The sequence below is a fragment of the Halichoeres trimaculatus genome, unplaced genomic scaffold (genome assembly GCF_033239565.1).
Source record: "Halichoeres trimaculatus isolate MK-OKI-2021-1 unplaced genomic scaffold, fHalTri1.1 fHalTri1_scaffold_2, whole genome shotgun sequence".
Classification (NCBI taxonomy): Eukaryota; Metazoa; Chordata; class Actinopteri; order Labriformes; family Labridae; genus Halichoeres; species Halichoeres trimaculatus.
The window spans coordinates 2,997,150-3,020,270 of record NW_027437180.1 but is presented as its reverse complement, the minus strand read 5'-3'; the positions used below and the strand labels follow the sequence as shown (position 1 = coordinate 3,020,270).

General features: G+C 40.8%; 1 protein-coding gene across 1 annotated transcript; it reads right to left on the bottom strand.

Annotated features, from left to right (window-relative positions):
- Window positions 1-1,244: 1,244 nt before the first annotated feature.
- LOC141809640 (calpain-1 catalytic subunit-like) lies at window positions 1,245-20,370 on the bottom strand. Its single transcript, XM_074696760.1, has 21 exons — window positions 20,140-20,370; window positions 18,620-18,689; window positions 17,520-17,638; window positions 17,310-17,443; window positions 17,037-17,217; window positions 15,462-15,543; window positions 15,285-15,363; window positions 14,794-14,868; window positions 12,838-12,998; window positions 12,398-12,564; window positions 11,819-11,830; window positions 11,505-11,713; window positions 8,108-8,153; window positions 7,965-8,021; window positions 7,520-7,577; window positions 5,754-5,815; window positions 5,221-5,289; window positions 5,024-5,102; window positions 4,703-4,819; window positions 3,868-3,926; window positions 1,245-1,416 (listed from the first exon to the last, which is right to left on the bottom strand). Exons 1-21 carry the CDS (start codon window positions 20,368-20,370, stop codon window positions 1,390-1,392), a joined length of 2,094 nt encoding a protein of 697 aa, XP_074552861.1. The 3' UTR covers window positions 1,245-1,389.
- Window positions 20,371-23,121: the final 2,751 nt, after the last annotated feature.

Here is a 23,121-nt window from a genome sequence, read left to right as displayed (position 1 = left end):
TGAAAAGTAAATCTGAGGAGGAATCTAGCAGTGGACACCCACCTTAAAGCCAGGAGGATTCAGAAGAGGAGTACTTGCCTGACAAGCAAGACAGAGGGACCCTCTAGCTTGAGGAGGGACAGCTACCTGGTACCAACCTTGGTGAAACACAGCACTCACACACTACAAACCTCTCTACAATCTGGTGCAGCCTATTGGGACCCTGTGTCAAACTTGCATGCTAAGACAAAGGGCCCTTACCCAGGGTGCCTAGCCTCCCAACTAGTAAGCTCAACTTCTGAAAGGAGAAAAGAATGGCTAATAACTATAAATAACTATAAATAACTATAAATAACAAAACCAGACAGCTAAACTGATGGCTGAGATGAAAAAGAAACTAAATATGATGTTTTTGATAGGCTGAAAATGGAGTAAGAATCATTGAAATACAAAAGCAAACCAAGAAGCTACTGGAAAAAAAGGGAGTAAAAGGTCAAAAACAACCAAAAGAGGGGGCAAAAACAGCAGCAGATCTAACACCTTATGGCTAAACGCAGAGACCAGGGACACCAGCAGGCACAGCTTCACAGCCAGGCAGCAGCAGCAAGAGGCCTACCACAGGCTCCAGCTGCCTTAAATAAGGTGGCTTGGTTATGATGGAGTGGTCAGAGAGGGAGAGACAGAGCTGCCTGCAAAGAGACGATCTGCATATATTTTGGAGATACATGAAGGTAAACATGCTGAATGGATTGCTTGTGCTATCTTGCTCATCTGATATGCGCAATCCTTGGTAAGTCAGCTTAGCGCACCCGATCAAGTTTGCACGTTTTTATACACACCAACCTTTAGTGGATCTATGGCCCTATGTGTATACCTCTGACAGGTCTGAGGTGTTTTGTCTCTGATGTTGTTTTAATTCATGGTTTCTGACATGTTGTCATTGTGTAGCACAGCCACGTGTATCAGCAGCCCTCACTGGAAATGTGTTTGCAGAAACAAACATTAAAAGTCTCAACATCTTCGTGCTGCACCTAGTCTTTAATCAGATGTCAATGAGTTTCACAACAAACATCATCAGTTACTGATTTTTATTTATTTATTTATTTATGTATTTATTTATTTATTTATTTATTTATTTATTTATTTTGGGGGGGGGGGGGGGGGGGCACACCCTTATCAGATACAAAGCTGTTACATACGTCATTCATTTTATAACAACCTATTCATCAACTACATTGAGTAAGAGTGAAACACCAGAAAGAGGCAGGCACAGAGGTTTTTATCACACCCCCTAGAAAAGCCAAACACAGGTACAGGGTTTTAAACAGAGAAGCAGCTTATTGGCTGAACACATTTCACATCATTTTGGTTTCAATCCCACGAGAATCCTGACAATCATCTTCTGCCAGGTCAGGGGTACATGGACAGGTGGAGCCACTGAAAGAAGGAGAATAAGTTAATGAGCCAAACCAGAAACTGATGACGTTTATTGTTAAAGAGGACAGAGGAAAACGAGCCTCACAGGGTCCTGGAACCTGTATATCCCCCTTTCTGACTCCCTCCTGTAAATGCTCTGACTGCTGATGGACCTCCCCAGCCCCAGCCTTGGAACCGTGTCATAACTACCTCGGTTTTGATCGTATTAACACACAAACCGATACAGTCAAACAGATCCCTGTCAGAATTTAAGCAATCTCTGAAAGCCCTCTTAAGCCTTAAGCTTTTTTTTCGTTAGGCACTGCCCAAGTAGCTGCCTGTTGCAGTAGCTCTCTCTTCTTTGTCCGTTTCTTGTAATTTTTTTTTCGTCTCTTTTTCGTAATCTTTGTATTTGGAGTGGATCATCACTTTGTATGGTTCATTGTTGGTCATGGACACCAAACTTTTTGTGGCTTCAGTGATATTTTTACTACTTTTCTCCCGTGTTTGTCTGGAGATCCTACATGTAACCATGGCTGCATTGTTTACATGTGAAATTAGCTGTTAGCAGCCAGTAGCATGTCAATGCTAACTAGTGTAGGGCTTGATGATTTCCCTCGAGGTGAGGAGGAGGAGGTGAGGATGATGTGCTAGTTCTCAGGTGTGAGCTGGGAGGTGACGACGAGGACCTGTCCTTCCATCCATCGCTGTTGGGAACGTGGGATCTATCTCCAGTGGGATGGACGAGCTAGCCGTGCTAACCCAGCGGCAGAGGGGCTGCCGGAGGGCAGAGTAGCATCGTGCTGTTCACGGATATGGCTGACGGAGCTGACATCGGATGCCGGCGCCACATTGGAGGAGCTTCACCTGCTGTGGGCAGACAGGATCCAGGAGACAGAGACTGAACAGACTGCTGGGGAGGCTCAGTCCTGGACCCTGTGGAGGTGGAGACTGGCTGGGCTGGAAAGTGGTGGACGGGCTGTCGTCATCTATTTTCTTGTGGACCTTTTTGCACTTTCTATACACTTTCTTACTTTTGTTTTCTTGATTGCTGCTGTGACTCCTGAATTTCCCCTCGGAGATAAAGTGTTTTCTATTCTATTCTCTTCTATTCTATTCTATTCTATTCTATTCTATTCTATTCTGAGTCAGTTGAGAGCAGAGCTAAGGACAGACCTTAGTCTTTGAGGCCCGCACACCCACCATGTCATAAACCGACAAGGCAATCCTTAAAAGATAAGCTCATTATTTCAGCAAATCTGATGAAGATCTGTTCTTATTTTTAGAACCATACATTTTGATCAGATCACAGACACATTCTGGGATATCTACAACACGTTTGACAGTCTATACTGACATCCAACTTTGCTGCTTTATATCTGTGTTTAAATATAACAAAGCAGAATACCCCCAAAAGATAAAGACTAGGGCTGTCATTTTAACGCGTTAATTAGATTAATTAATTACACCGCAAATTAACGCGTTATAAAAATAAACGCAGATTAATCTGGATCCCAAACCTGCGGGGGGTTCAAAGACACACTTATTTTCAAATGTCTGGCATTTACAAACCGTTTGTCCTATTCAAAAGCTGTAAAAAAGTGGTGTTCTCGTCAGATTCTCAAATTTCAGACAGTCCCTGAAAATATCACACCTGACGTCAGCAACATGCTTTAAACCGGGAACGAGAGTGATTTTTGTGAGACTGCCATCCACATCTTGTTTATTCACACGTCATTTTTGAAAATCTGCAGAAAATCAACCGTTTGCTCTAGCTCAAATCTGTAAAAAACAGATAATTCTACACTCTTTACTGCATTAAACAAGCTCTGAATGATTGATATACATCCTGTATTTAAATCTAAAGAATTCTTAAAAAAAAATTTGCTTCCATCTTCCTGGTGTCATGTTTCAGCTTGGGGCTGCTCTGCACCAATGAGCAACAGTTTGTGTGTTCAGAGCATGTTAAACTGAAAATTCTTCACTCTTCTTTGATCCAAGACTTAAATAAAGTGTTCTTCACAGTTTTTAGCCTTTAGCCTTTAGCCCTGGTTTGCCTGACCTCAGAGAAGTATAGAAGTTCATATTGCAGTGAAAATTGAGTCCACAGTGAGTAAAAATGTGAACAGAAGCAAAAAATGTCCTAAAAATCAAATCAGCTTATCTTAGGTGCAGGAATGTGTAGATTTTGTAAAGGTAGAACCATAACACTTTTTTCATGTGTCCCTTATGCCTCAGGGTACCTAAAAATGTGTTTTATATATTCCCATCTTATTTTAAAACGTTTTTTAATGTCTTTTAATGTAATTTTAATGTCCTGGGATTCAAATTCTTTATTTTGGGACCTTTAACAGATATGCGATTAAAATGTGATTAATTAGATTAATTAATTACAAATCCTGTAATTAATTAAATTAATATTTTTAATCGCCTGACAGCACTAAGACATATTAGATAAAAAAAAGTTATTACCTCTTTTTCCTGAAGCGTCAGAGTCAGATCTATCTTATCTGACAGATGGCTGAAGAGCTCTGGTGAAAAAGACATGAAGAATCATTACTTATATTAAAATAACAAATAAAAATATATAAAAAAATAAATTAAATAAACACCCTGATCTCACAGTACTTTACATCAGCATCAACCATATTCCTTTTTTACTTGGACATATATTTAGCATGTGTTAGCATGCAGGAGTTAGCTAAAAGCTTTCACAGAAATAAAGCTAATCTGTGTTAGTGCTGAAAATGAGCTGACTGTGGATCATCAAAGTGAGTCTAAATAACAGGTTTAACATAGATTTCCATGTTTCTCACTGTGTGAACCACTTTCAAGGAGTCACTTATGCACTTACGAGGAGTTTCTCAACCCAAATCCCGAATCACCGATGTCCATATTTTTACTTATGAAATACCGTAACAGTTGATCAAGCTACGCTCAGATGTCTAAATCAGTGTTGATGTTGGAAGCTGTTTTTAATTCAGCCTTTGTTTAAATATTGGTCTCAGTTTCGTCTTTCTGACCCATTTTATTATCTTTATTTTAGTCAAGACAACGGTTCAACATTAAACAGATGTCAGCGCAGGAGCTGGTTTCAGTTTTGTCACTAACGTACACTGGGGTTAGACTCAGCAAGGAACATGGGAATGATGGGTGGAGGAAGTGAGGACCCACAGCACACCTGTTGCAGGTAAGTGACCAAGCTAACACTGCGTGGTCACAGTGAACTGAGAGCACCAGTTGGAGGATTTTTTTCATATTTTGACAGACATGCAACCTCAGTTATCAGTTATCCGTCTTTACTTACGGTTCATGCAGTCCAGACGAAGAACCAGAACTACGAAATTCTCCAGCGTCATCTCTCCAGAGGAAAGGCCATAACGCACAGCCAGCAGGTCCCGCAGTTTATCTGGGACTCTGGTTCCTGAAGGAGAAGGACAGAGACATTTTAACTGAAAAATAAAGAATGAAAAGTCAAAACTGTCTTCAGGTCGTTTTCACTCAGGGATACACTCTGTCATGACCTCCGGGTGGTAACAGCTAAAAGGCTGTCTGTCTTTGAACGTGGCAGGACTGTGAGCTCCACAAACAACGCCTCAGCAGACAAGAAGAGGTGATGGTCACGTACCTGTAGCAGCGAGTGCTTCCTGGAATTCACTCAGTGACAGTGTTCCTGTTTTATTCACGTCCATGCTGTTGAAAATGTCCTGTTGACAAAAATATGATGAGTCTTCAATCAGGATGCTCTCTGATGTCTCCACTTTCAGTGGGTGGCTCGTCAACTGTGACTCAAACATGATTTACATTCAGTTGTTTGAGTCTTACCTTGTATATGTCAAACTTTTTCATCAAGAACAGAAATTCCTTGCCGCTCAGTTTTCCAGTGAGGGATACCTTTTGATTTAACATTAAGGTTTTAAACTGCACGTCATGTCCTTCAATACCTGACCTTTCTAGTGTGCCTGTAAGAGTAAAACCTACTGTAGGTAAAGCTGGCTGCAGCAGGATTATTTACAACCCTATGACATTTACTGCAAACATTGCACGCTAACAGTTGCAGGTTTGAAAAATCACTGCGAGCACTAAATGATCACATTTGAATCCCCTCCTCCTAAGAATTTTACACGTTCTGATGATCAGATCTGATGATCTGCATATATTCTGCATACACATGAACGCAAACACGCTGAATGGATTGGGCATGTTGTTTTGTTCATTTGACAGATGCAGTCCACGCTGCACCTGGTTAGTAAATTAGCTTTGCACGCGCCATGAAGTTTGCATGTGCTTTTATACAAGCTAACCTTTAGTAGATCAGACCCTCTGACATGATGTTACTGCACCAGAGAGAAGGATACATCCAGCAGAGCCACCATGGTGCGACAGACTTCGGTGCTAAAGCCTCCACTTTTCTTGCCTCCTGAATAACAGAAAGATAAATATCACACTTAGTTTGGCCTTTACCTCTAAACAGGCCCTGTAAAGACATCTGAACATACAGAGTATTTCATCATGTGATTTTAGATTGTTTCTAGTTTTAATGCTCCTTTAATAAGGAACTTGGTTTTACCATGCCAGAACTTTGCTTGAGTGCGATATTTTTTAACACAAGAAGATCTGCAAATTTTGACCTTTGCTTTTGTAACCTTTTGTCACTGATTCTGTTTACTTCTTTTATGGACAGGGTTTCTAGAACCAACCAAATGGTGGTGGGGTCTTGGGATCCCATCTCTGCTTTTTGCAGATGATGTGGTCCTATTAGTGTGGTCCTCATCGAGCACTGACCCCCAGCTTGCACGAGGGTGGTTTGCAGCCAAGTGTGAAGCAGCCAGGATGAAGATCAGCACCTTAAAGTCTGAGGCCATGGTTCTCAGTCTGAATAGGATGGACTGCCAACTTCAGGTCAGGGGGAGTCTTTGTCCCAAGTACAGGAGTTTAAGCATCTCAGGGGAAAATGGAGCGAGAGATTGACAGATGGATTGGAGCGGTGTTGGCAGTGATGTGGACCCTATACTGGGGCATTTTGGTAAAGAGGGAGGAGGCTCTCAATTTACTGGTCAATCTATGTTCCGACCCTCAACTATGGCCATGAGCTGTGGGTAGTGACCAAATGAACCAGTATCATGGGTACAAGCGGCTGAAATGAGCTTTATCCTCAGGGTGTCTGGGCTCAGCCTTAGAGGTTGGGGACAGGCTCGGAGTAGAGCCTCTGCTCTTCCACATCAAGAGCAACCAGATGAAGTGGGAGGTGTTTTGGGCATGTCCAGCTGGGAGGAGACCCTGGGGTAGACCCAGGACACAATTGGGAGAATATATCTGTCGATGGCCTTGGTATCCCCCAAGAGGAGCTGGAGGAAGAGGCCAAGGACAGGGACCACTGGTCTTTAATGATGGCATTGCTTCACCTGTGACCCAGACCAGGATAAGCAGTGGGAGATGGATGGTTAACTTTTCTAACCAGCTGCATTAGATTACCCCAGAAGTCTAAAAACTTCAGCTTTTTCAGAATGCTGTGGTCAACTGATAACTCTGCGCTGGCTCCCCTGATTTCAAAGATCTGTTCCCTGTGTTAGAGCACTACACAGCTTTGCCCCTCCTTCTGTTACAGATCCCCTTTAGTTTTAGATTCTTAACCGATTGCTATGGTCTTCAGATGCTGACATCCTCTCTAAATGTCTCTTAATGTCTCCATGTAGGCACCAAAAGAGAGCTTTCTGGTTTTATACCCCTAAACTCTGGAACTTTCTGCTTCTCAGCATCAGAGCCAAACAGAACTAAGGATCTTTGATTTAACCTTTGGTCCCCATTTTGATTATTCTTTTTAAGATTTGATTTTGTTTTTATTAAACTGGAAAAAGGAAGAGAGGATGGTGGGAAATTTCTAGAGGATTTGGTCATATGGATAAAAGTCTCATCTGGACCCTAGAAAAATATTTTGTGTGAATTTGACATTCTTTAAAGCACACAATAAAACATTTGAATAAAAAAAATCTGTCTGTAAGATTTTAATTTTGAAGACTTTGCAAAGGAAAGGTTTAAGGTTTTAAGTTGAAGTTTTTTAATAGAGTGGATTGCTAAATTATCCTCCAATGCTGGAATGACCCAGGTATTCTAAAATGCAAACCTTTCTGGATTTTCTCATTCAGGATCTTCTGGAGCTCCCCGGCAGTGACGTCATCATACTGTTGAAGAAATGAGAATAAAAATAAGATTCATTTGGCTCCCATGTTGTTTTTTTTGTCTTTGTATTGAGGGTGTGCTGTAGTAGGTTGGTCCTATCAGAGGTACTTGTAGCAAATGCTGAGCCCTAACTGCTCATGGTGTCATCAATTATGGTGATGACTCATGGTGATGGATTATTTCTTTTCTTTTTAATTGGCCAAAAACAAAGAATTGGAAAATGCTGAATATTTTTAAACAGTGCAAGAGTCTGCGAAACTTACATGCGCCATTCTGCTGAAAATTCTAAACACTTAAAAATTTGAATGTTAAGGAGAGAGTAGTGAGATCTTTCAACATAATCAATTTATATGTATACAGCACTTTTATAGTCCTTTGAGACCAGTTACCTCTGTAGAGAGCTGATGGGTGACGACTGTTCTGCTTTCATCATCTCCTTTGACTGGCTGTGAAAGATTAGAACATGGATGTCATGTGAGAGGAAATATCCCAACATCAAGAACATCAGCCATGAACTGAAAACCATACACACCTCCTCTCCCTCCATTGGCTCATAGAAGAGGCCGTCTGAGGTCTCCCTGAAAGGAAACACCAACACAATGGATCATGTATGTTTTTCTCATCAGCATCAACCATCAGTGTATTTAAAAAAAATCAGGATATCTTTATGAAAAGAAACAGGATTATAAACTAAAGAAGCTAATTTCTGCCAGAGAATGTGACATTAATCTGAGTGTTTATTGGTCGATTTTCACCCAGTCATGAAGAATAAAAGTCATAGTTATCAAAAACTGGCTGTATCAGTGGGACTAAAAGTCATCATGGTATTAAATGAGATAAAAAGTTGAAGTACATTATGGATGAGAACTAACGCTGTAAAAAGTATGTTTATGTATAAAGTACAGATGTTATCTCTGTGACACCATCTGTTGGTGCCTGTAGCAGAGTTTCAAAACCCTACAACAATGGACACATCAAAAACTGACTCAACTCCCAACAACTGACAAGAGGCAAAGACGTGAAGTCCAGGTGAGCCACCATGTTCCTCTCTACTGTAAATGCTGAATGTGTTCTTTTTTTATAAACTATGATCACCTGTCTTTTCATCTCCTCAGAATCATTCTGGTATCTTTCAAAGAGGCCTCTGTACAAAAAAAGTGAAAAGCTCCAGTCAGATGTACGCTGACTGACTCCTGCCCTGCAGCAGCTGGTCACCATGGCCGTAACCAGCTATGAGGTCACCGAGGTCCGGACCCCGGTAAAAAATAAATAAAACGAGCCCCAATCTGCTCGTCAAGCACATAAACACAGGGGAGCTTTTATTTTGAAACAGCGGCATGCAGGAAGTTATCTGACGAAGCCTGTAATCGCAGTGACTTTGAACGCATTTGACAGGAAGCAGAGAACGACACCGTGAGGTGAGTGACAGATTCTTTATTATCTTACGAACAAGCAGCCCGCTGTAAATGAAGCCAGACCTTCGGGTGTTTTTGACCAACACGATCTGATAGTGTCTTGTAAACCTTCATGCAGACAGGTCCGTTATTTTGGGTCTGTGCTGATACAGCAGTATATCACTCTTTAGAAAGAGGAGGAGGAAGCCGGGGGTTTGATCCGAGGTCCAAACCCAGAATATTTCAGCAGGAATTAATTCATTTCATTTTACCCCATGGTCTGTGTGAATACTGATTCAGACCGGGTTTAAACCTACTTTAAACGGGTAAAAGATGTTACGGTTAAACTGCCTGATGACAGTTCCCCCGATGCCAGTTTAAAGTGCTGGAGTGGCATAACCGTTAGGTAACAATGGCAACATACTCAAAGCATACAGTTCATAAAGCTCACTAGTTAAAACACAGTTTTTTTAATGATATGTTGACAATACTGATTTAGTTTGCATTTCAATTTTTTCTATAATATGTGGAGTTTTCTGTGCTGCTTTTATGACAAGAACTGACTGTCTCAGTTTTTTTTTTAAAACAGATTGTTTTGTTTACAAAACATGTCAAAAAGGTGAGAGAATCTGATAAGAGTTTCTGGCTTTAAAACAACCAATAATGCTCTAAATAAAAGAATCAGTGGATGTCATTGACTGGTCTTTACCAATATTACACCAAACTTTACATTTGATTTTTTTTTCTTCTAAAAAACGTATAATTTATTGATATATTTACTTTCATGGGTTAAATTTGCATCGATTACATTTACAGATCATATCACAGCAAAGTAATGTGGGCCTTTACTATTTTTTTTAGTATGTATAATGTGTATCCATGCAGATAGATAGATAGATAGATAGATAGATAGATAGATAGATAGATAGATAGATAGATAGATAGATAGATAGATAGATAGATAGATAGATAGTTGATAGATAGATGGACAGATTCTCAATGTCTTAATGAGAATAGGTTTCTAAAGTCTTAACAACAGAAAATCTCTCTCTTCCTCATTTACTCAAATGTCCATTACTGTTACGCTAACAACCCAAAGTAAACCTCCATCATTTCACACTGTATGATTAGCACTAGCACTAACTATGTTTTCCTTCTGTCTAAATTCTTGCTTGTGTTGTACGTCGCTTTGGACAAAAGCGTCTGCTAAATAAAACTGTGGAACTGTAGATGATTATATGCAGTCTAATATAAAGGAACTTTTAGCTACTACTGGTCAAAACTGATTTTAGAACACGAGTTTGTGTGCGTGGGTTAGGGCGTGGGTGTGGGTTGAGGGGTCAAGGTCTGGACCTCACCAATTTTGAAACCCTGGTTACGGCCCTGCTGGTCACAGACACTAAATAAAAAAACTCAAGCCAGAAGCTGCCTCTCTGTCACTGATGATCTTCTTTATTTCTTGTGGGTCATAAAAAGACAGAACTATTTCTATCTGAACATAAATAGGTCTATACCTGTTTTTTTGTATTGTTAAATGATTATTCTCCATAAAGTAATCCAAATATATCTCTGCAGATATCATCCAATTGAACTATGGTTAAGTCCTGCCCCCCAAGCATGATGAGCCAATCACAGCGTGTATAGCCATTCCTATCAACTCAGACATTCTCTGCTTGTACGTCTATTAAATTGCATTGCAGAAGTTGTGATTTTTTTCTGAAATTTTAAGTAAAAAAATGGTTAAACAGTATCTATGGGGTACATTTAACTCTGACACAAAGTATCCTAAGCTGGGTAACAGGATGTTTTTTTTAACCCTTTTCCTCAGCCACATCTGAACAGAGCAAAGTGTCGTCTTTGGACAAAGTTGTGCAGTAGATCAACATCAGCTCTGTGTGAATCAAATGAAGAAGGATGTCTCCATCTGCTCTAAGGTAAACTGACATCGCATTTGGGGCAGCAGATTGTGACTTTGCTGTAAAGAAATATAAGTTATCTTTAACACTAGAACCACCATTGCAGTTTGACAGACACTATGGGATTTTCTCTAACGTTAGCTAAAGTTAGCCTGACGTTAGCTTCTAGCTGCATTGTTCAACACGTCTTTTTGTTGGGAGTTCATTGGCCTGTTCTGTTCTAGTTTTTGTTCTGTGGGGATCATACATCATTGTTAGCTGTTGTCTAAAGGGCTCTAGTTAAGCTCCTGGAGCTTAGCTGACAAAGGTTGTCAAACGTTGTGCTGAATGATTCAGTGTTAATCCTGTAGCTCCAAACTAACAGAGACACACTCTTGGTAAAGATGGTAAAAAGGAGGTTATATTTTTGTCTTGACCGATGCTGATCCTCTGTCTCCAGAAATCATCATCAGCATCCTGTAAAACCAGCTGCCATTGAACCTGACTGAATGTTCATTGTTTGTTGGAGTGAGTTGAGGGGGTTTGGCTTAGCCATGGGTCAATCGGCTGAACACTCAGTCTATTTCTAAAAAATGAGATATGCTTTTAGAGGCTGACTGCTGAACTGAAAGTGACTCACTCGACTTGTGTCTCAACCTTGGAGACCAGGGTCAGGATAAAGGATGCCGTCTCATCCCTCGAGTAGGTACATGGCACAATCAGGTATTCACCAGGCTCCAGCATCATTAACTCCGTCACCTCACGTAGGTTTATGAAGCTATCTGGTCCAGCGATGGGTTCTTTGTCAGTGAAGAAAGAAGCTGGGAACTTCCCTGTCCAGGTTTCATACTATAGAGGCATGAATAAAGGTATGTCTGTGCACTGATACAAACTTCTGTAAGGGGTTGGTGTACTGTGTGTGACTGTTTCTCCAAGTATTGAAATGTTACTTACTTCTTCTGTGATCTTTGAGGAAAGGAAGGAAATAGAAGAACACAAGATGCAGGGAAAAAAATATTAGTTTGAGTCTCCTGTATATATGAAGTCATCCATGTTACACATATAAAACAATGACTTTGAATGTCTCTAAAAGCCTCACTGCAGGGGGCTCCAACCACTGGCCCATGTACCATTCCAAAGACTACTGAATTATTTTCTAAGTTTTGATTTCTATAGGCCTAGACTGCTCTTGGCTTAGACTGTGTGTGTGTGTGTGTGTGTGTGTGTGTGTGTGTGTGTGTGTGTGTGTGTGTGTGTGTGTGTGTGTGTGTGTGTGTGTGTGTGTGTGTGAACTGACACAGAGTCCCTGTTTCCCATCTCCTTCCAAATATCTGTCACTAACTTTACACCTGCCCCCCCGCTTTCATCTTGAAATGTATTAATTATGTCACCGAATGGAAATGTGTTAAAATGATGTGGCCCTTTAAGGTTTTCCTGCCGAAGAAAAACTTAAGAACTTAAAACTTAAGAACAGCAGTAGATTCAGCAATGCCCCTCCCTCTGTGTGCATTTCATACACTGTGTTCGTTTTACCTCATATACAGAGAATCCAATGAAGAGCGAGTTGATGAGGCGTCTGTTCCTCTTGTCTGGCTTTTGCATGAGAGACACCAGCGTGTTTTTATCCCCCTGAGACGCAGAGTAGTCACTGGGAGACTCCCCGACTTTGACCCGATACTGTGGATTCATCCAGTAGCTCTCTGAGAAGATAAAGAGTTAGTGCAAAGGGTCCCATGATTTATGTATTTTTTTTTATTCAATGTAAAGTGATTCAGTGCTTCACAAATTTATAGAATACTTGTAATGAAAATTTTCCTGCTTTCTGTTTTAAAACAGTACATTTGAACTGTTGCATGGATAACTTTATTTTATTATATTTATGAGGAGCTGTTTTTGCATTATTGGGGAAGGAACACCAGATCCGCTCTGTCACTAAATATTACTCACAATGTTCTGTGAAGTCTTAGAGTTACCTGTGTTATCCAAGCATCCTCCAGCAGTGGTTCCTGCGACCCATCGTCCGTCGTACACAGACGTCTTCCAGTGGTCTGAAGGGCTTCCATCCAGGAAGTCTGGACACTTGCTGCAGATGTCTAGGTCTGTATAAAACTTGACAAAGTCTTCCAGAGTCATCCTGTTAACATCAGGGATACATTTCAACAAGCGTATTCATTTTTTATTTAATAACAACTTGGTCTAAGTGGTGACTCTTTTCAAGTCAACTGATAATACAGTGGGGAAAATAAGTATTGAACGCATCAACTTTTTTCCCATCACATTTGTTTCTAAAGCTGCAATTTAAACAAAATTTCTCCCAGACATTGGTATCAACTCAAATAATCCACACATGAAAAGAAAACACAACATTCAGGTCTATAAATAATGATTATGTGGAATTAACACAGGAAAAAAGTATTGAACACGCTAACTGATACTAAGTGAAGAAGCCTTCATTTGCAATGACAGCTTCCAGAAGCTTCTTGTATGTTTGAACTAATGGCCCACACTGCTCAGGTGTGATTTTGGCCCATTCCTCTGCACAGATTGTCTTTAAATCTGGAATATTCTTTGCTGCCCTCTGGTGAACCCTTTTCTTTGGTTCTTTACACAAATGTTCATGTGGATTTAAGTCAGGTGATTGACTAGGCCATTCTAACAGATTGATTTTTTTTTTTCTTAAACTATTTGAGAGTCAACTTTGCCGTGTGCTTTGGATCGTTGTCCTGCTGGAAGGTCCAGCCATGTCTCATCTTCATCATCCTGGTGGATGGCAGCAGATTCAGATCAAGAATTTCCCCATACATGGCTCCATTCATTGCTCCGTCAGTTATATGAAGTTTGCCAACACCATGAGATGAGAAACAACCCCATGCTATGATGCTCCCACATCCAAACTTCACTGTTGGTGTAGTGTTTTTTGGCTAATGAGCAGAGCCATTTCTCCTCCAAACATGGTATGTAGTATGACAGTCCAAAAGTTCAATTTTGGTCTCATCTGACCAGACAACATTCTCCCAGTATTCTACAGGCTTGTCAAGATACTGTTTAGCAAACTTTAAACCAGCTTCAAAATGCCTTTTCTTGAGGAATGGAGTCCTGTAGGCTGAGCCTCCATAGAGGCCATGGAGGTGGAGTGCATTGCCTATTGTTTTCTCTGTAACAATTGTACCTGCTGCCCCCAAGTCTTTCTGGAGCACTTTCAGGGTGGCCTTTGGCCCGTTGAGTACTCTTCTGACTATCTTTCTGACTCCCTGGTCAGAAATCTTCAAGGAGCTCCTGTGCATGGCCTGTTGATGGTAAGGTGGTGCTTCTTCCACTTGTGAATAATGGCCCCAACGGTGCAGACTGGAATAATCAGGTACTTTGATATAAATCTGTAACCAGTTCTATTCTGATGCTGAGCAACAATCAGGTTGTGAATGTCTTCAGAGAGCTCTTTGCCTTAACCCATCATGAGGTGTGTCGTATTTAACTGCTTGGTGAAAAAACGACCTATTTTGTAGGACCATCAATTTGCTCTAGCCCAGCTGGTGTTGGAGGGGGGTGTCAAGTCATAATTACTGACTGATTTCAGGTGGTATGGTGCATTTTCTTGCCAAAGTATACAGCCTTTCCATTGTGTGTCCAATACTGTTTTCCTGTGTTCTTGTACTTAATTCCACATAATCATTATTTATGGACCTGAACGTTGTGATTTATTTTCATGTGTGGATTATTCGAGTTAATACCAATGTCTGGTAGAAATTTTGTTTGAATTGCAGCTTAGGAAATGAATGTAATGAGAAAAAAGTTGACGCATTCAATTCTTATTTTCCACACTGTAATCATGCAGCTGGAAACATTAACAAGTATTTTTAGGTGTTTAATCTTTAGTTGCACGCTTTTTAAGATACCCCACATTTTTAAAGTTATCTACAGGTCATGCTCACCAGAACTCGCCGTCATCCTCGATATAGTGGCACAGCTCACGATCCTCAGAGCTGACAGCATCCCACAAAGGAGATCTGGCGAGTCCAATAGACAGTGAAGACAGAGGAACAGTGATCAGACCATGGTTTGCAGATCATCTAAACCAGGGGTTTGCAACCTTTACTTTCAGAGGAGCAATTTTGCCACAGCTTACCTGAGTTCAAGTAATTTCAGAGACACAAAATTTGCTTTTTCATCATAATAAATACAATTAAGTGTATAAAATTCTATAGAGTTAAAATCCAGTGAATAATTATCTAATTTAGAAAAAATTAGAAAATTTTTTTAATTTTATAAAACTGGACAGGGGCTAATTATTGAGAACTGTGCCTGTATGTGTCACTGGAGATAAGTGCATCTATCTCTAACCAAGGTGTGTGTGTGTGTGTGTGTGTGTGTGTGTGTGTGTGTGTGTGTGTGTGTGTGTGTGTGTGTGTATGTGGTTTCTCACTCATCACTCCAGTCTCCTGTCCACTCTCCTTGACACCAGGGGTTCCACAAACGCACCAGGTCCACAGCAACATCTTCATCTTCAGTGATCATCATGACCTGACCAAGAGCCACCAGAGGTTATTTTTTATATCATCTGAGTTATTGTGAAATGTTTCTGACAATAAGTTGATGTAACTCTTCACCTGTCTGAAACCAGTGACAGTGTAGCCATGATCTACGACCAATCCATTGGGCAGCACAGGCTCTTCAGGTATCTCCTACATGATACAGACACATGTAAGTTACCACTGAGAATCACTTGATCTTATCAGAAGAGACAGTTTGATCCAAAACTAAGCTGGGTTTCAAAATCCTTAAAGGATGTCTCCTCTGACCTCTGCCCAATTGCCTAACTAAGGTGCGTCTTGGAGGTCAGGATTTACAAGTTCTGCGTGGGAAATTTCAACTGGAAACCCCCTGACATCAGAATTTCCACCTGGGAAGTTAGTGGGTCTAGACCACCTTTATAATCAAAGATGGCTGCTCTGGGTTCAAACAGTTACAAAGCTCCTGTTTATTTTAGCATTAAGCAGCAAGTATTTGTTGCCCTTAATCAGCAATATACACATTTTTTATGTTTATTTATAGAAAAATTGCTGCGATTGCAAGTTTTTTCCAACTTGGCAACTGGAAAGCTTTTAATTCAAAGAGGATGCCATTCCCACTCTCCACTTCTATGTTCCAATGTAGATGGAATGCACCATTCACAAGAGAATCTCTACAATGCTGGAAAAACAGGAGCAAGGTGATGCAGAGGATCCCCATTTGTGTGACACAGTGAAGTCTTTATTTCAATAGATGTATGTGGGAAAAATTAGCTTTAGCCTCCTCGTAGTTCTCATGGTTTCACTGATATCTGCACCCCAACCAGTGGGAGTAAAAGTTCAAAGCACTGTTTGAGGCCCGGCAGGGAAGGCCAGAACTAAAGCACCAAGTGGTTCTGTTTGGTTCATCTCAGCACATTTGTGCTGTTTTCTTTGACTGAAGGGAAGGTCCCCGAATTACCTACCAGTACCATCCCACCCTTGGGAACCCTTCTGTTCTGTGCCAGACATATGCCTTGTTTTCACAAAGCAGTCTGGTTTAGATCAGTACGGCTTGGTGTGGGTTGCCTAGGTTAAAACTGATCCTGTTTGTGTTTCCACAAGCCACTGTGCCCCCTCGTGATAGGGGGCGTGTAAGCCAAGTGACGATGGCTATGTCAGCTACGTGACAGTCTGGGATGGGATTGGTTTAGTCTGGCACCCCAACAGAAGACTCCCAAAAAGTCGGACTGCTCGTCTTGGTTATTTGGGGATCTATCTGGGGATTAGTCAGTGGAAACGCTACAAAATGTGTGCCGTACCAAGATGAACTGAACTGAACCGTTTGCTGGAAATGGGGCTATACTGATAGGACCCCAGAAGGTGGAGCTAGAAACACTGCAGTTCCTTGATTGGTTGAAAGAATGGTCAGTTCGTGTGTGACAGCGGCTGCTGTATTTCTCCTGGCGGCACACAGCCTTCTCTAAAACAAAGCTTGATTGTCTCTTGTAACAAAGAGCCACATACCAATCACAAAGAAGACAAATTGCTGAATGTCCTAGATCTATGCTCTTTGTTTACCATGTCGCAGTTTTTTTTCTTTGTTGGATTTGTTAGCGGGGTACACTGCGTTGTGCTGCTATGTCATGTGATTACATAGAAGCAGCTATAGGCATTACTTCACTCACCCCATAGTTGGGTCTTATGGCGCAGACCATCATTGACTTGGACTGGCTGGCTCTGCTCATTAGCTCCCACAGATCAGCCGGGGGCTCTGACAGCCGCACATGTATGTGAACACATCCACTGAAGTCCATCAAAGCCTCGTTAGCAAATCCACAATTCAGGTCATCATAGGAACCACACACTCTGTCAGAAGTGGTTAAAAATTACTAAAATATTTCCAACAACCACAAAGATCTCATGTTCAGAGATTACAAATGAAACACAGGGCTTCATACTTTGCATAAGCTTTCTCGAGTAGAGGAGGCCAGAACTCATTCTGGTTTTCAGATCTCACAAAGATAAGCTCCTCATCAATTGTTGGTAGCAAGTCATCGATGACGACATCCACCCAGTTTCCAAATCTCCAGAACTGAGGACAGAATGAGAGGCAATGTAAAGCTGAGTCAGACAGTGTGTGCAGTATGGTGCTGTAGTAGCTGGTTTACCCTGAAGTGGAAGAGCCCGCAGTAATCCTCATCATAACTTTGCTCAACATCAACGACTTGATGTAAGAAGTCACGCTGCAGTGTCAGTGCTCCCAAAGGTGCAAGCAGCCAGCAGTTTGCTGTTTAAATAAGAAGAAAAAACAAGGGTTGTCATTTTGTCAGAAGCTTGAACTAAGTAAAAAAAAAGGGAAGATGACGGCGGTAAAATGTCACACACTCTTCAGCCAGATGTATATTGCTGCTGTGGATCTGAGCTTTGCTGTGAACCTTATGACAGATGGGTCTGTTTACTCTTCTAAAGAGCAGTGGATGATGCAGCTGACCAAATTTTGGCAACCACAGGGTTCACAGGTCTCCACAAAGCTCTCTGCTGATACTGATGTTATCATACATGAGCTAACAGTCGTCACATAAACCCTGACATTAGCAGTGGGTACAGAGACACAGAACCCCAATTTCAGCAGCTGTTTCTGTGGTGTGAACGGGTGAATGAGACTAGCACTTAGAAGTGCTTTGAGTGGTCAGAAAGACCAGAAAGAAGCTACATAAGTACAAATCCATTTACCAGATACTTTAAAGGTTTTTTTTTATTATTCATAATGACAATAACGACTTTGTTCTTGAATTTGGATCTTGAACACCTGAGAAGAAGGAAGGCATATTTCCTGCTATTTCCCAATGAGAACTTATTGGTCAAAACTCTTTGACTATGTAAATCCTGAATAGCAAAAGTGAGGCCATACTAATACATGCATGCTCTCTTGACTCAGAATCTTCTGGATCTGTTCCTCTTCAGAGAGATTAGGAATTTCAGGACATAAATTTGAGGAAAAACGTGTTCTTAATACTATAAAATTATAATAACTATTATAATCATATACTATTATAGACAACATTGAGGGTGTATTTAATTATCATCTAACTTTTTTGGGGTGTTTCTTTTTCCTTCTTCAAAGAGCAGAAAGAGCATTGATGATTTGGATCAGGATTTTGTCTGACCTTGTCTACTGGCTAACAGTACTCTATCCCTCACATAGTGTCACCTGGATAACAGATAACCACCTGGCCCATTATCATTATTAATAAAGAACATTTCTTACCAATTGCACCTTGACTGAAGTCAAACCTGGAGACCCCATCCTCAATAAAAGACGGGTTAGAGACAAGTTCCTGAAAAAAGGGGGAAAAGGGAAATTAGACAAAACAAAAAAAAAAAAATTGAAATTATCAGTCTAGCTATCACATTGCATAAAACATTACTTTCTGTTTGGGGGACTGTTGTGCAGTTCCACATTTCCATTTAAATCTGTCAGTATCATCAATCAATGCACCTGTGGGACATGCGGGATGGATTTTGTTCACGTTCCCATTGTACATCTCTCTTTGAGCTGTTTGATATTAAACATTAAAGTCTCTGAATATGGCAAACATAAAGCATTCAGTACTGAATCAAAATCTGCACATACATTAAAGATTAAACAATCAGCTGAGTGTTGGAATTGTTCACATTAAAATCTATTAAACCCTAAATGTATGAAAATATTGACAACTATTCCTCTGAGGGAAGCAGAAAACAGTATATGTGTTGAAATATCTGAAAATACAGCTTTAACTGAGGTGATACTTCTCCTTTTAGAAACCTGCTGCCCCAGCATTTAATAGAGCCCAGCAAGAGAGAGAACAGAGAAAAACCTGACTGGTACTGTCATCTGAGAAACCTCAATTCAAGACCTTAAACTGATATTGACATGGCTGCTGAGTACAGAAGATAGTGTCTGTGTTTTAAAAAATCCTTTGTAATTTGAAGGGACTATTTACCACAACATCATAACAGACAGGATGTAGGACAGAGGATAGTGAACCAAACTCAAAACCTGGACTGTTGATACATTGACTGCCAAAGAGTGTTAAGTCTTTTTATTATTTGAACTAAAACTAAATATGGAAGTGAGCTGTCACTGAATTTTAGTGTTGCATGTCTAGTTTGTGTTTGTTTCATAGTCGTCATAGTAATGAACCAGGTATGTCTGTGTTTGGCTCCATTCAGTCAGGCTACAGGGGAAAAAAATTATCAAAGGGGGAACACATTCTTCTTGGATACAAACTTTGAAGAACAGACTGGTTTAATTTAAAGATCCTAAACAAGAAAAAAAGAAAAAACATGCACCTTTTTTCTACCTTACTGTATCAGAGTGATAAACAGGACCTGGAGCTTAAATCTAACCACACAGTTGACAGAGCTGCTGAAAAGTGGCGAGCCAGCCAGGAGTGTATCAAAAGTTATAAGTAGAGACCAGAAAAGTGTTTAATTGTACTATTTGGTAAAACACAAGATCCAGTGAAAAAAGCAGGCATGTGTCATTAGCATATATATATATAGATAGATAGATAGATAGATAGATAGATAGATAGATAGATAGATAGATAGATAGATAGATAGATAGATTTACATATATATTTCATTATGTTTGCTCTCTAAATTGATATGAAATAAAGGTATAAAAAAAAAAAAAAAAAAAAAAAAGTTTGAATCAGACAGTGAGCTAGAGTTGAGCTTGTCTTTAACAGTGAACATTGGAGGGAAATGAGATTTACAAAGTTTGGTCACTCAGACACTCACCCCTGCTCTCTTCCACACAACCCGATCCAGATCCTCAGGGCTCAGAGTCTCTTCACCGATGGATGTAACATCAGGGGGAAACATTTCATCTACATATGTCAGACCCTGGTCTAGACAGTACGATTTCAGCGCTTCGTAGTCTTGGTTCAGGAACTTCTCAGGGTTCTCAAGTGTCCCGTACCCGTCATTCTGACGGTACGTGTCGATGATGTTTGCACCAGGTGGAGGCATCACTGCACTGTCTGTGACCTGTAAAAAAAGAAAAAAGAAAAAAATCTGACTTTTAAAAACACAATTTCTGTACACCATGTTACACAATAGTTTGCTCTCAAAGAGGCTACAGATATAAGTTACCATCACCATCAAGGACCTGATCTACTAAGATCCCAAATAACCAGCACTAAATTGTGTGTACAAAATACAATGTTGCTCGTGCTATCAGTAGGCGTGTTGCAGGTGATCTACTAAGACTGCATGTACAACTGTTAACAGGAGCAAACCACCATTTTTAAATGGGGATTTAGCACGTGCTAGCAGCTGTCACCATGGAGAGTTTGGAGAGCAGAGTGGCCATAAATGGAAAACTAAGATTGCAGCCATGGAGTTGGAGAAATCAGACGTAAGGGTCACAGGCTGCTGCACAGGAGGTGAGATCTGTGTCCTTTGCCTTGACACTCCGGCCATCGTTACGTACACAAGGCAGCTGGTCAGTGCTGTGTCTGTGCTAATTATGATCTCTCGTAACACTGTGCCAGTTTGCACCTCTCTTTTTAATGTGCTTAATAAAGATGCAAATCAGTGACAGCAAACAGTCTCAGGTTTGAGAAATCACATTGTGGGCGTTAAATGATCACATTTGCATCTCTTTGTCCCAGAATTTTGTTCATTGCGATGATCTGTGGCCTGTTCATAACTTTTCTTTTTTCTCCTTGTTGGAAAACATTTACTTGTTAACATTTTGACATTTGGAGTTCCAGTAGTTTTTACATAGAGTTACTGTGATTTCTGTGGTGAAAGTTGAAATTCTGGTTTGAAACCAAAGTTATACTGATGTATGCTACCTGCTAGCATATCAATGCAATTTCAAGCTAGCGCTTAAAAATTCTGCGTAAGAGTTTTCTCTGGAAACTGTTCTCATCTATTAAGCTAAGGTCGCTCTGGTGTGATGTAAATACCCAACCATGGAATGATCAAGCATTAAAGTGATACTCCGGGATGGAACAAGTTGGGTCCTATCACAAGGTTTAGGGCAGAAATGACCCCTACAGCAGTGATTTTGTGAAGCAGAAGCCCAGAGCGCACGCACCAAACACCCCCTCCCTGCTCCTCTGCCAGTTTCCTCTGCACTCAGACGAGGCCATATTTTACTTGACCAAAAACACTAATAAATGGACTCCCACCGAAAAAATCTGATATCGGTCTGCATTCACGCTTTATTTAGAGAATTTTCAGTGGGTTACTTTCACACAAAAACACCGCTAAATAAGGCTCTAGTTCTAATCGTGTCTCTTCATCCTGGCAGACTTCCTGCGTTTGTTTATATCTGGCACATCGCGCGCGGACTGATACACTAAGCGGCGAGCGCCTCGTAGCCAGCTGTGGCTCTGCAGCAGAGGTAGCGCCGTTTTACGACACGATGAGAACTAGAGCCTTATTTAGTGGTGTTTTTGTGTGAAAGTAATGCACTGAAAATTCTCTAAATAAAGCGTGAATGCAGACCGATATTAGACTTTTTTGGTGTGAGTTCGTTTATTTGTATTTTTGGTCAAGTAAAATATGGCCCCATCTGAGTGCAGAGGAAACTGGCAGAGGAGCAGGGAGGGGGTGTTTGGTGTGTGCGCTCTGGGCTTCTGCTGCACAAAAACACTGCTGTAGGGGTAAGTTCTGCCCTAAACCTTGTGATAGGACCCAACTTGTTCCATCCCGGAGTATCACTTTAAGGTTAATCATGTCATTGGGTTGAACCATTTCAAATAAGTTAACAGGAACTAGTTCTCCATACCCATCCCTATATTTACCTTAGTACTTGTAAAACTAAAACGTCAATGTATCTCTTCACTGCTATAAATCATTAGTCCAGTATTGAAACAGTTGAGGAAATGAAAACACCAAACGCCCACCAATTCATGCTGTATTACTGATGTTGTGACTTTTATGCATTTTCCTTTTTCAGTATAACACTATCAGGGAATCAGGTTAACCAATGTCATCAACAGGCTAAAAAACAGAAAGTGACTTTTGAGGCAACTTTTATTTTGAATTTTTTACTTAATTTCTTGGCATCACTTCCTTCTGATGGTGGAGGAGTGGAGCCTTAAGAGAGTCACCTGAGTTTCTTTCACTCCTACCCAGACTGTGTTTTGTTAACTCATGGTCAAATTTCCATGTAGTGTTAGGGTGCAGAGATGTGAGAATGGGTTATATTCAGAACAATTCAACTGGCATGAGTCAGCAGGTGAGCGATATTTGTAGCCATGAGGAACCAGGGCTTTATTTCTTTCAAATTACTCTCTGCATGTAATATTGCGATGCCACGGGTGGTTGCTGGGCTAGTGAGAATGTTCATGTAGCTTCTGTGGGAGGGAGTGGGTATGTGCTGCTGCTGGCACTGATCCAAGGAGGAGGGGCCCAGTTTGAATGTTGTGTTTACGAACAAGTAACGAAAATTCCTGCAGGCTTTACCTAAGTGGCAGTGATATAAATTTTGAGCGCCTACTGGCTAAAAGATAAATCAGTGCATATAAGGTAGTTCCAATGTGTTATAAAACAGCTGTCATGTTAATAAATGGCTGTTCAGACAAACATTGAGTTTAAATGACAGCAGTTGGCAACTCAGTGTAACCATGGTTGGCTAACCTGACTTTCCAGCTCAGGCTGAGAAAAATGTGTACATGTGTTTGATGTAGGATTTGGTGGGAGGAGCTTAGCAGAGTTTTTTAAGGTCACAGAGGAAGAGGAGGCAAGCCACTGACAGCTCTTTGG